This window comes from Mandrillus leucophaeus, unplaced genomic scaffold (assembly GCF_000951045.1).
Source record: "Mandrillus leucophaeus isolate KB7577 unplaced genomic scaffold, Mleu.le_1.0 Scaffold1143, whole genome shotgun sequence".
Taxonomy (NCBI): domain Eukaryota; kingdom Metazoa; phylum Chordata; class Mammalia; order Primates; family Cercopithecidae; genus Mandrillus; species Mandrillus leucophaeus.
In genome coordinates, this window is record NW_012099688.1 from 154,948 (window position 1) to 168,911 (window position 13,964).

The 13,964-nt window shown below is 39.9% G+C and overlaps 1 protein-coding gene and 1 pseudogene across 2 annotated transcripts in view; one reads left to right on the forward strand and one right to left on the reverse strand.

Moving 5' to 3' along the window:
- The window catches only part of ZNF37A (zinc finger protein 37A), a 25,664-nt gene extending 12,714 nt beyond the window's left edge, over window positions 1-12,950 (reverse strand). The window contains exons 1-4 of the mRNA XM_011997235.1: window positions 12,798-12,950; window positions 11,630-11,727; window positions 11,469-11,531; window positions 10,651-10,709 (exon numbers count right to left, since the gene is read on the reverse strand). Of these exons, the coding sequence (XP_011852625.1) occupies window positions 10,651-10,665 (15 nt within the window). The 5' untranslated portion in view covers window positions 10,666-10,709; window positions 11,469-11,531; window positions 11,630-11,727; window positions 12,798-12,950. The remainder of the gene's footprint in view (window positions 1-10,650; window positions 10,710-11,468; window positions 11,532-11,629; window positions 11,728-12,797) is intronic.
- The window catches only part of LOC105551944, an 18,052-nt pseudogene continuing 16,259 nt past the window's right edge, over window positions 12,172-13,964 (forward strand). Inside the window, exons 1-2 of the transcript XR_001007923.1 lie at window positions 12,172-12,366; window positions 12,409-12,934. The product of XR_001007923.1 is annotated as a eukaryotic translation initiation factor 3 subunit L pseudogene (transcript). The remainder of the gene's footprint in view (window positions 12,367-12,408; window positions 12,935-13,964) is intronic.

Here is a 13,964-nt window from a genome sequence, read left to right on the forward strand (position 1 = left end):
GCTTCCAGTTTTTGCCCATTCAGTATGATATTGGCTGTGGGTTTGTCATAAATAGCTCTTATTATTTTGAGATATGTTCCATCAATACCTAGTGTTTTGAGAGTTTTTAGCATGAAAGGGTGTTAAATTTTCTCAAAGGCCTTTTCTGCACCTGTTGAGATAATCATGTGGTTTTTGTCATTGGTTCCGTTTATTTCATGAAATACGTTTATTGATTTGCATATGTTGAACCAGCCTTGCATCCCAGGGATGAAGCTGATTTGAGCATGGTAGATAAGCTTTTTGAAGTGCTGCTGGATTCAGTTTGCCAGTATTTTATCGAGGACTTTTGTGTCGATGTTCGTCAGGGATATTGGCCCGAAATTTTCTTTTTTTGTTGTGTCTCTGCAAGGTTTTGGTATCAGGACGATGCTGGCCTCATAAAATGAGTTAGAGAGGATTCTTTCTTTTTCTGTTGCTTAGAATAGTTTCAGAGGGAATGGTATCAGCTCCTCCTTGTACCTCTGGTAGTATTTGGCTGTGAATTCATCTGGTCCTAGACTTTTTTGCTTGGTAGGCTATTATTTACTGCCTCAATTTCAGAACTTGTTATTGGTCCATTCAGCGATTCGACTTCTTCCTGCTTTAGACTTGGGAGGGTGTGTATGTCCAGGAATTTATCTATTTCTTCTAGATTTTCTAGATTATTTGCATAGAGGTGTTTAAAGTATTCTCTGACAGTAGTTTGTATTTCTGTGGGATCAGTGGTGATATCCCCTTTATCATTTTTTATTGCATCTATTTGATTCTTCTCTCTTTTCTTCTTTATTCTTCTTGCTATTCTATTTTGTTGATCTTTTCAAAAATCAGCTCCTGGATTCATTGATGTTTTGAAGGGTTTTTCGTATCTCAATCTATCAGTTCTTCTCTTATCTTAGTTATTTCTTGCCTTCTGCTAGCTTTTAAATTTGTTCGCTCTTGCTTCTCTAGCTCTTTTGTGATGCTAGGGTGTCTATTTTAGATATTTCCTGCTTTCTGTTGCGGGCATTTACTGCTGCAAATTTCCCTCTACACACTGCTTTAAATGTTTCCCAGAGATTCTGGTACATTGTGTCTTTGTTCTCATTGGTTTCAAATAACTTCTTTATTTCTGCTTTAATTTCATCATTTACCCAGTAGTCATTCAGGAGCAGGTTGTTCAGTTTTCATGTAATTGTGCAGTTTTGAGTGAGTTTCTTAATACTGATTTCTAATTTGATTGCACTATGGTCTGAGAGACTGTTATCATTTCCATTCTTTTGCATTTGCTGAGGAGTGTTTTACTTCCAATTATGTGGTCAATGTTAAAATAAATGTGATGTGGTGCTGAGAAGAATGTATATTCTGTTGATTTGGGTAGGGAGAGTTCTGTAGATGTCTATTAGGTCTGCTTGGTCCAGAGCTGAGTTAAAGTTCTGAATATCCCTGCTAATTTTCTGTCTCGATCTGTCTAATACCGACAGTGGGTTGTTAAAGTCTCCCACTATTATTGTATGCGAGTCTAAGTGTCTTTGTAGGTCTCCAAGAACTTGCTTTATAAATCTGGGTGCTCCTGTGTATTGGGTGCATATATATTTAGGGTAGTTAGTTCTTCTTGTTGCATTGATCCCTTTACCTATGTAATCCCCTTCTTTGTCTTTTTTGATCTTCGTTGCTTTAAAGTATGTTTTATCAGAGACTAAGATTGTAACACCTGCTTTTTTTTGCTTTCCATTTGCTTGGTAAATATTCCTCCATCCCTTTATTTTGAGCCTATGTGTGTCTCTGCACATGAGATGGGTCTCCTGAATACAGCACACTGATCGGTGTTGACTTTTTATCCAATTTGTCAGTCTGTGTGTCTTTTAATTGGGGCATTTAGCCTGTTTACATTTAAGGTTAATATTGTTATGTGTGAATTTGATCCTGTCATTATGATGCTAGCTGGTTATTTTGCCCATTAGTTGATGCAGTTTTTTCATAGTGTTGATAACCTTTACAATTTGGTATGTTGTTGCAGTGGTTGGTACTGGTTGTTACCTTCCATGTTTAGTGCTTCCTTCAGGAACTCTTGTAAGGCAGGCCTGGTGGTGACAAAATCTCTCAGCATTTGCTTGTCTGTAAAGAATTTTATTTCTCCTCCACTTATGAAGTTTAGTTTGGCTGGATATGAAATTCCAGGTTGAAAATTCTTTTCTTTAAGAATGTTGAATATTGGCCCCCACTCTCTTCTGGTTTGTAGTGTTTCTGCAGAGATCTACTGTTGGTCTCATGGACTTCCCTTTGTGAGTCACCCGACCTTTCTCTCTGGCTGCCCTTAAAATGTTTTCCTTCATTTCAACTTTGGTGAATCTGACGCTTATGTGTCTTGGGTTGTTCTTGTTGAGGAGTATCTTTGTGGTGTTATCTGTATTTCCTGAATTTGAATGTTGACGTCTCTTGCTAGGTTGGGAAAATTCTCCTGGATAATATCCTGAAGAGTGTTTTCCAGCTTGGTTCCATTCTCCCCGTCACTTTTCAGGTAACCAATCAAACACAGATCTGGTATTTTCACATAGTCCCATATTTCTTGGGAGGCTTTATTTGTTCCTTTTCATTCTTTTTTCTCTAATCTTGTCTTCCCACTTTATTTCATTAATTTGATCTTCAGTCTCTTATATCCTTTCTTCCATTTGATCGATTCAGCTATTGATATTTATGTATGCTTTACGAAGTTCTTGTGTTGTGTTTTTCAGCTCCATCAGGTGAGTTATGTTCTTCTCTAACCTGGTTATTCCAGTAAGCAATTTGTCTAACCTTTTTTCAAGGTTCTTGGCTTCCTTGCATTGGGTAGAAAATGCTCCTTTAGCTCAGAGTAGTTAGTTATTACCCACCTTCTGAAACTTACTTCTGTCAATTTTTCAAATGCATTCTCCATCCAGTTTTGTTCCCTTGCTGGCAAGGAGTTGTGATCCTTTGGAGGAGAAAAGGTGTTCTGGTTTTTGGAATTGTCAGCCTTTTGCGCTGGTTTCTCCCCACCTTCGTGATTTATTTCCCTTTGGATGGGGTCTCTGAGTGGATGTCCTTTTTGTTGATGTTGATGTTATTCCTTTCTCTTTGTTAGTTTTCCTTCTAACAGTCAGGCCCCTCTGCTGCAGGTCTGCTGGAGTTTGCTGGAGGAACACTCCAGACCCTGTTTGTCTTGGTATCACCAGCGGAGGCTGTCAAACAGCAAAGATTGCTGCCTGTTCCTCAACATAATAAAGTGCATATATGAAAAACTCATAGGTAACATACTCCATAGTGAAAGACTGAAAAGATCGTCCCCCCCCAAGATCATGAACAGGCAAAGGATAGTGCTTTCACCACTGCAATTCAACACTGTATTAAGAGTTCTAGCCAGAGCAAATAGGCAAGAAAAAGAAATGAAAGACAGTCAAATTGAAAGGCAGAAGTAAAACTACTCTATTTGCAGATAACATTACTTAGCGAATAATCCACAAAAAACCTACAAGCTAACAGTTTCGACGAAGTTGCAGAGTGCAAAACCAACGCACAACAATTAGGTTTTCTTTAAAAAAAATACTCCAACAATGAACAATTCAAAATGAAATTCAGAAAATAATTCCATTTATGATAGTATCCAGTAGAATAAAATACTTAGTGCTATGGTCTGAATGTCTGTGCCTTTCACAACTTCATATGTTGAAATCTAATACCATTGCAATAGTGTGAAGAGGCATGGCCTTCAGGAGGTGATTAGGAAGCTCTGCCTTCATGAATGGGATAAGTGTCCTTATAACTTAATGGACAAAGTAGTGGCTTGACAACCTCTATAGACAGGTTTAGATACTGTGCTGCCAATGATCAGAAATTTTATTTTTGATAAGCTTACATAAAGTAATGATGTTTTTCCATAAATAAGAAGACTTAGTCAAATGGCCCCTTTTAACTTCTAAAATGTTTTAATACATCAAATCTGATTTGAATATTTAATATAGCAAGTATGGGTAATCCCAGGAATGGTGATCTAAGGGATCAAACGAGAACTGAGGAGACAGGTAGCAATGGCAGGTTTAAGAGATTAGATACAGACCGGGCGTAGTGGCTCACACCTGTAATCCCAACAGTTTGTTAAGCCAAGGCAGGCAGATCACCTGAGGTCGGGAGTTCGAGACCAGCGTGACCAACATGGAGAAACCCTGCCTATACTAAAAATACAAAATTAGCCAGGCGTAGTGGTACATGCCTGTAATCCCAGCTACTTGGGAGGCTGAGGTAGGAGAATCACTTGAACTCAGAAGGCAGAGCTTGCAGTGAGCTGAAATCATGCCATTGCATTCCAGCCTGGGCACCAAGAGCGAAACTCCATCTCAAAAGAGAAAAAAAAAGAAAGAAAGATTGGATACAAACAGGGAGAAGGAGCAAATAAATATTGTGGATAATGGTATAGCCTGGTTTCTTCCTGTTGGAGAAAGAAGTTACAAAGATGGAAAACAGAAAGGCTATGGGGTTAAGATTGAAACTGAAAAATGTCTATGTAAACTCATTGTTTAAAAAATATGTATAGATAGACCAATACAAAAATAGGTGTACATATGTGTATTTGTGTGTGTGTATGTAAATTTCCTAATTCTGTCAATTGAGAGGGTCTGAGGCAGTGACAACCTTTAGCAATGAGCACCCAGATCTTGCTTTTTAAATTCCACCCTCCACTAGAAAGAACAATGTCCTTTGGAGAAATGGCTAATGGCAGAGGTAAAGGACAAGATGGGCTAGGTACATCTGTTGTGCCACAGAGTAATTACTCAAAAATTGATATGGGAGACAGGCTGAAAATGGAATAGGTAACTCCAAAACTCCATCCCAAACTAAAAAAAAAGAAAACACCCTGTCAGCATCAAGCTTTTCAGAATTCTCCAATCTGATTAAAAACCTAGTACACCCAGGAACATTCCTGGTATAGCTTGCTGATGCCTGTGCCAAAGTGGACAGTATGCACCTTGTTTTCAGAGAACTGTAGTTGTGTATTTTGATCTGTCTATGCAGGCTCTCTGAAGAAGTGGCTCAAAGGCTTGTCTTTGTTTTGCCTGCCTTAAAACTTTCTCAGGGCTAGTCTTCCAGGAAGTGCTTGTTGAAAGCATTTAAAGGCAATTATCTGGCCATAGCAGCCAGATCAGAAAAGCAGCAGATGGACTGATAAAACTGGGAATGGAAAAACTGAGAAGGAAACACATGAGGCCAGGGTTGGGGATAAGGGGTTTGAAAAGTTCCTGCATAAAGCAGGGAATTGAGGTCATGTGTAAGTCCAAGGCAATATGCATGCTCAGAAAAAACCTGAGAGGAACCTAAGCTTTCACGTCTGGTTGACCTTTAGGCTCTGTGTAAGCAGGAAGTAAAGGTTAATGCAGAGATGTAAATGGCCTGGCAAACCATTACAAGAACGCCCTAAAACAGGGCCAGTATGCACAGACCAGAAGAGTTTTTTATTTTGTTTTTGCTCTGGGCATTTAAATAAATCTCTATCATATCACAAACTGATCACTAAACTAACAGAACAGAGGTTTCAGTGACCATGTACGACAAAGAACACTGATTTTACAAAAATAGTTTAGAAAAGTCACAAAACAAGCAAACAATACAAAATAAACAGCAAAAACAAATTCTGAGGAAAAGAATCTGATTTCTATAATTAGCATATTTTAATATTCAAAATGTTCAGTTTAAAATAAAAAATTATGAGGAATGCAAAGAAGATAATATGACCCACAGACACACAGAAAAGATAAATAAAACCTGTCCTCAAAGACACCTTTGATATTGGTCTTACTAGGTAAAGAATTTAAGTCAGCTGTTCTAAATGTGCTCAAAGAGCTAAATGAAACCAAAGAACTAACAGAAACCAGGAGAATGATGCTGTGCCAAATATAAAATATTAATATAGAGAACAAAACTATAAAAATGTAATTAGGACTGTCTGGAGCTGACAAGTACAACAACTAAAATTTTTTAAAATCAGTGGAAGGATTCAGTAACAGATTGGAGTTCAAAGAGAACAATCAGCAAAATTGAAGACACTGATGGAGATCACTCATTCTGTGGAGCAGAGAAAAAGAATGGTGAAAAATGGACAGTGCCTAAGAGATCCATGAGACAACATTAAGCATACCCACAAGTTAATAACAAGAGTTACCGACAAAGAGGAGAAAAGGGAACCAAAAAATATCTGAAGAAATAACGTCTGAAGACCTTCCAAACTGATGAAACACATGAATCTCTATGTCCAAGACTCTCAAGAAACTATAATTGGGATAACATCAAAGAACTTCAAACTGAGAGAAATAATAAATTGTTAAAAGACAAAGAGTCTTGAAAGTAGCAAGAGATAAGGCACTAACCATGTACAAAGGACCTGAAATAAGATTATCAGACAGTCTTTCATCAGAAACCATGAAGGCCAGAGGCAGTAGGATAATGGCACCATTAAAGTGCCAAAAGAAAAAAAAAAATAACAAAAATTCTACATTAGGCAAAACTACCTTTCAAAAAGGAAGGAGAAATTAAAACATTCCCAGATCAACAGAATCTGAGAAAACATATTAGTACTAGACCTGTCCTACAAGAAATGCAAAAGGAAGTCCCTCAGGTTGAAACAAAAGGACACTAGACAGTAATTCCAATCCAAACACACAAAAAATTCAAATGGTAAAAGTAATTACTATAAGTAAATGCAAAAGCCAGTCTTATTGTATTCTTGGCTTTTATGTTCTCTCTTTTTTCTGTACGATTTAAAAGACATATACATAAAACAATAATTATACATCTATGGTAATGTGCACACAATTTATGAAGGCATAAAATGTCACAATAAGAAGACAAAGGACAGGGACAAAGCTATATAGGACCAGAGTTTTTATACAATATTAAGGCTCAGTTGGTATTAATGCAAGCTAGATTGTTATAAATTCAAGATGTTAATTGCAATTCTAAGTATTAACACTAGGTAAATAATGAATACAAAGAAATACAAAATGAATTAAAATGGCACATTAGAAAAAAAAACAAAAAAGGCACACACAGGAAAACTGAAAACAAAAAAGATGTAATACATATGGAAAATAACTAGCAAAATGGCATAAGTCCTTTATCAGTTTATCATTGACTCTAAATGTAAATAAACTAAACTCCCAACTAAAAGACAGAAATTGGCAACATAGGCTGGGCATGGTGGCTCACACTTGTAATCCCAGCACTTTGGAAGGCCGAGGCAGGCAGATCATGAGGTCAGGAGCTTGAGACCAGCCTGGCCAATATGGTGAGACCCTGTCTCTACTAAAAATACAAAAATTAGCCGGGCGTCATGGTGTGCACCTGTAATCCCAGCTACTCAGGAGGGTGAGGCAGAAGAATTGTTTGAACCCTGGAGGCTGAGGTTGCAGAGAGTCAAGATCACACCACTGCACCCCAGCCTGGGTGACACAGTGAGATTCTGTCTCAAAAAAAAGGAAAAAGAAAAAAAAAAAAACAGAAATTGGCAAAATTAATATAAATATATGATCTACCTATATATAGTCTATAAGACACTCTCTAGATACAAACACACAACACAGTAGGTTGAAATTGAAATGACAGAAGAGGATAGTAACCTAAAGAATGCCAGGGTGGCTATATTGAGACAAAAGAGACTTTAAGTCAAAAATTGTTACAAGAGAAAAACATTACATATTGATTTAAAAAAAAAAAAAAAAGGTCAGTCTACAAAGGAGACATAGTAACAGAAATAGAAATAAATCATCCTGAAGTTTACATGAAATTTCAAGGGATCTCAAATAGTCAAAATAATCTTGAAAACCCATGCATGTATGCTAAAATGATTTTCAACAAAGTTGTCAAGAACAGTCAATAGGGAAAGGACATTTTTTCTAACAAATAGTGTTGGAAAAACTGGATAGCCACATGCAAAACAAAACTAAATAAATAAATAAATAAATAAAAAATAAAACTCAAAATGAATCAAAGACCTAAATCTAAGAACCAAAATTAAAGTTACAAAACTCATGGCAGAGCACATAGGAGAATGGATTCTTGACATTACATGTGGCAATGTAATGTTTTCTTGGATATAATATCAAAAACCACAGGCAACAGTAGTAAAAATAAATTGGACTACATCAAACTTAAAAATTGTGCATTAAAGGACATGGTTAACTGAATGAAAAGGCAACCAACACAACAGGAAGAAATATTTGCAATTCGCGTATCTGATGAGGAATTAATATTAAAAAAAAATAAAGAACCACTACAACTCAAAACAAACAAAAAACCAGATTCAAGGATGGACAAAGGACTTGAACAGACATTTCTCCATAAAAGATATACAAATGGTCAACAAGCTTACGAAAATATGCTCAGCATCACTAATCATGAAGGAAATATAAATCAAAATCACAACGAACAATTACCATACACCCATTACAACGGCTGCTATCAAAACAACAAAAGAAAATAACAAGTGTTGGCAAGGATATGCAGAAATCAGAATCCTGTACACTGAGGATGGGACTGTAAAATGGTGCACTGTACACTGAGGATGGGAATGTAAAATGGTGCATCTTCTGTAGAAAACAAGTTGGTGTTTCCTCAAGAAACTAAAAATAGAATTACCATAGATTCCAGCCATACCACTTCTGAGTATATAACTAAAAGAACTGAAAAAAGGATCTCAAAGAGATAGCTGTACACCTGTGTTCACAGTAACATTATTTACAACAGTTAAAAGGAGGAAGGAATCCAAATGTCCACTGACAGATGAATGAATAAACAAAACATGGGTACAATGAAATATCATTCAACATTAAAAAGGAGATAAATTCTGACACATGCTACAACACTGAGGAAGCTTGGGGACATTATGCTAAGTGAAATAAGCCAGTCACAATAAGACAAGTACTGTATGATTTCACTTAAATGAGACATACTAAAGTAGTGAAACTCACAGAACAGAAAGCAGGATGGTGGCTGCCAGGGGCAAGGAGGAGGGGAAAATGGGGAGTTATTGCTTAATGGGTACAGAATTTCAATTTCCCAAGATGAAAAAATTCTGGATATTAGATGTACAATATGAATATACATAACATTGCTTCTGAATTGTACATCCCAAAATGGTTAAGACTGCTAAAACAAAAAACTAACGATAAATAAAGATTCCTGCTTTGGCCACATATATTCAACATTGTACTAAAAATTCCAGCCACAACAATTAGATTAAACAAATAAATACACCCAAATTGGAAAGAAAGAAAATATTCTTGTTTGCAGATGACATGATCGTATATGCAGAAAATACTAAAGAATCCACAAAGAAACTCCTACAAATAGGAAACAAATTCAGCAAAATTACAGGATACAAGATTACTCAAAAATTAGTTCTGTACTCATTACAATGCACAGTCAAAAAGGAAATTAACAATTCCAATTACAATAGCATTTAAACAAAAAGGTGTGTGGGCCATTACAGTCTCTACTGCAACCTGTTGCTAGGGGCTGGGAGCAGACGGGAAAAAGGGAGCAACTGCTTATTAAGTTACAACACTGCTTATTAAGGGTACTGTGTTTCCTTTTGGTGTGATGAAAATATTCCAGAAATAAATGGTGGTTATGGCTGTACAACACTGTGAATGTACTAAAGTCATTGAATTCTATACTTTAAAATGGCTTAATTGTCAATTTCCATGTGATGTGTATTTTACCATAATTATTTTTTTTTAGGTAGAATCCCTTGAAAGTTATTGCAAATATTCCAGTTCTGCCCGGTCTCTAGGGCTATCACAAAGCCTGCCACATCCTAACAACCCATGATCACCCTAGCCTACCAGGACTGTTTCTTTAAACAACCATAAGTCCTAATGCTACATAATTCATGTGAATTTTTTTTTTTTTTTTTTTGAGACGGAGTCTCACTCTGTCGCCCAGGCTGGAGTGTAGTGGTACAATCTCGGCTCACTGCACCCTCCGCCTCCTGGATTCAAGTGATTCTCCTGCCTCAGCCTCCTGACTAGCTGGGATTACAGGTGCACGCCACAATGCTCAGCTAATTTTTATATTTTTAGTTTCACAATGTCACCTAATAAAGCCCATTGACCTTTAAAGTGTTTTATGTTCCAGTTTCACAACTCTGTGAGATCACAAGATCTGCATTCCCTTAACATGACATTTTTGTCTTACTCTTCATCAACTCTCTATCAGAAATCAGCAAACATTTTCTGTAAAGGGTCTCACAGTAAATATTTTAGGCTTGTGGGCCATTAGTCTCTGCTGCAACCAGTCAACTCTGCCCTCGTAGTGTGAAAGTACCAACAGACAATACATAAATACATGAGTATAGCTGAGTCCCAATAAAACTTTATAGATAACAAAATCTGAATTTCATACAATTTCCAAGCAAAATAATACTCTTGGTTTTTTTCCCTCTAGCCACCTAAAAATATAAAAACTATCCTTCATTTGTGGACCATAAAAAAACAGGCAGCAGGCTGCATTTGACCCACGAACTGTAATGTGACCTCTCCTCTATATTTTCCCTGATGTTATTTCTACTTTCATATGAATATAGAGACATTTTTAAAACCTCAATAATTACTTTTAAGCAAAACTGTGAAAAAATAAACAACCTACCTGGGATGTGATCATCTTCCACTGGTGTTGGAAGAGCAGAGCAAACTGTGAGGGTATAGCTGAGAAATAAGAAAAGATCATGAGAGATGTCACTTGCCTAAAAAGGTCCCCTTCGCAGCTGGCAAAACATCTCTGAAAGAGAGATACTCACAGACCCGTGCATGACTGACATGATTATGTATTGCTTGGACACATTAGTTTTCAAATGTAAAAACGTTTTGTTTTCTACTGATTCATAAACAACTTACGTTGTACTCTAACAGAGTATGCAAAGCAATAAACTAATTAAGCAAGTTGGGAAAAGCCAAAGAATGGAACATAATACTTTCATTAAAACTGATGCTAAACAAAAATACACAAGTTTTAATCTTTATTATAAACCAGAGTATCCCAACAAGGTTTTGGAAAAAGTGATGTGGTATTTTTCAGGCCAGTTTTTTGTTGTTGTTGTTTGCTTTTTTGAGACAGAATCCTGCCCTGTTGCCCAGGCTGGAGTGCAATGGCATGATCTCGGCTCACTGCAACCTCCCGCCTCAACCTCCCAAGTAGCTGGGACTACAGGTGCGCACCACCACGCCTGGGTAATTTTTTGTACTTTTAGTAAAGACGGGGTTTTGCCATGTTGGCCAGGCTGGTCTCGAACTCCTGACCTCGTGATCCGCCCGCCTTACCCTCCCAAAGTGCTGGGATTACAGGCATGAGCCACCGCGCCCGGCCCAGCCCAGTTTTTTTGGAAAGAAAAACGAACTTGCTCTAACTTGGTTTCAGATTCTCAAAACCATCTTTAGATTTTAAAAAGCACAATGATTTTTACTTACTCTGTTGTCAAAGCAGCAAACACCCTCCTGGGTCCTCAAGCGATTTAGTGTCTGTTCTTGACTCTGCCAAACAAAATGTGTCAATGTCATCAGTCACTTAACACGTTAAGCTCGTTTCCTGTCTATCCCACCCCACCCCATCTTTTAAATAAAGCCGAAACAGAAAACTTTCTTGCGGCTGCAGCTCTGATTCCGTAAGATCAAGATGGGGGAATCCGTACATCTCTAGTTGTGCTGCAGTGCGCCAGCAGTTCAGCATCTAGAACGAGCAAGTAACGAATCCAGGCATGGAGGGTGCTCTCCTCCACTTGGCTGCTAAGCTCCTCCCTCCTCATGATGCCTTCACAACTCCCCAAGACGTAGTGCTGTCTACTCCTTCGGCCTTGCCCTCCTCTGCCGCTACATCTGAATGAGCACAAAGCTCCCACCATCACCCAGCCTGTGGGAGTCTGGACAGGACACAAATCGAGCCTCTGCTCCTCCCACCCGTGCTCTAGATCTCTAATGAGGTCTCAGCCCAACTGGTCGGGTGTCCTCCTAGGAGGGCCCCTGAGCCCTCGCCCCCTACCCTTCTTTTCTTACCCCACAACAGCCGCTTTGCTCCAAGACTGCTGGGCCTAAGCCCTTCAGTTCGAACCCTCATCCAAAACTGAAAGCTCCTACATCTTCCTGTCACTTGAGCCACGAGCTAGACCCTCCGGAAATGCCCACTGGTGCTACTGGAGACACAGGCCAGGCTGCACAGTGCCGGAGGCTCTGGGGTACTTCCCTCCACGTGCGCGGCCTCACAGGTCAGTGGAAACAAGAAATTCCCCAATCCACAGCCACGATGACTTCAAAATACTTCCTGAAGGCGTCAGGCCATGAAGCTGCGACCTGCGAGGACACAGCAAGCTGGGTGACGCTGGGCAGAGGCTAGGTGTGGATTCCGAGCCTGCAGGTTCCCTCCCCGCCCCGCGGGTGCTTCCCGCCACCCCGCTCGCCTAGGCATCGCAGTGACAACGCGGCGACGCCGACCACAGGTGGTTGCGAGGCCACAGCGAGATTCCGATTCCGAGGGAAAAGAATAAGGAGAGAAGCGCACATCTGCTGGGCAGAAGGCCCGTTTCCGCGCCGTCCTGCCCAGGCCTCCGGGCATCCTTCACCTCAGGCAAGAGAAAATCCAACCTCACTTGTCACAGGCGCGGGACGTGCGCGTTCCCTTCGGGAGCACAAGAACCAAGGCAGGATTCGGACCCAGACCAGGCGGCAAAGCCGCTCTCTCTCTCTCCCACCCCCAGGCCGCGCAGAACCTCCAGTCCACCCTCGCCCCAGCCCTCCCTTACTCACCCTCCACGTACTCTACCCCGACGCGGAACTGCCGGGAGCCCTCCCACTCAGGCTGCGGGGGGAGAAAAACAAACCTGGAGCCAAACGGCGTACATGCGCAGAAGGCCCGAAGCAGCTCCCGCTACTGGGACCAGAAAGTGCACACTACATTTCCCACAAGTCCTCGCGCCGCTTCCTTAGAAAGTGCACTCTACATTTCCCACAAGCCCTCGCGCCGCTTCCTCAGAAAGTGCAGACTACATTTCCCACAAGTCCTCGCGCCGCTCCTTTAAAAAAGGCCTGAGGTTTCAGCCGCAATGGGTAGTTAGTTCCCAGATGTAGCAAGTGCAGTACTGCAGTTGTATTCGTTAGCTGAAATAAATTACGAGTATTTAAATTACACAGCTTTTTCATGAATTACATCTCCCTGATTTGGCTGTTCTCAACACTTCCTCATTTGGCATAACTGACACGAGGAATTTCTCCAGACATGGTCGATTCCTGTGGCTCTGCTGCGCTACCCAGCACCACCTCCACTTGCACCCTGAGGCTCCACTTGCTTCCTTCTGGTCCATCGGACGCTCACAGTGAGAAAACACGCTGGACGTGAGCATTACCAGCCTGTACACTGTCGTGAGGATAACTCGGAATTGCTCTTCAAATTTTGTTAAACCAGGTAATACCGTCTTTCATGGCAAACCTGCATTTTCCATTCTTCAGGAGTATGTTGGATCTCTTGATCACAGTAACTTTTTTTTTTATACTTTAAGTTATAGGGTACATGTGCACAACGTGCAGGTTTGTTACATATGTATACTTGTGCCATGTTGGTATGCTGCACCCATCAATTCGTCAGCACCCATCAACTCGTCATTTACATCAGGTATAAATCCCAGTGCAATCCCTCTCCACTACCCCCTCCCCATAATAGGCCCCAGTGTGTGATGTTCTCCTTCCAGAGTCCAAGAGATCTCATTGTTCAGTTCCCACCTATGAGTGAGAACATGCGGTGTTTGGTTTTCTGTTCTTCAGATAGTTTGCTGAGAATGATGGTTTCCAGCTGCATCCGTGTCCCTACAAAGGATACAAACTCATCCTTTTTTATGGCTGCATAGTATTCCATGGTGTATATATGCCACATTTTCTTAATCCAGTCTGTCACTAATGGACATTTGGGTTGATTCCAAG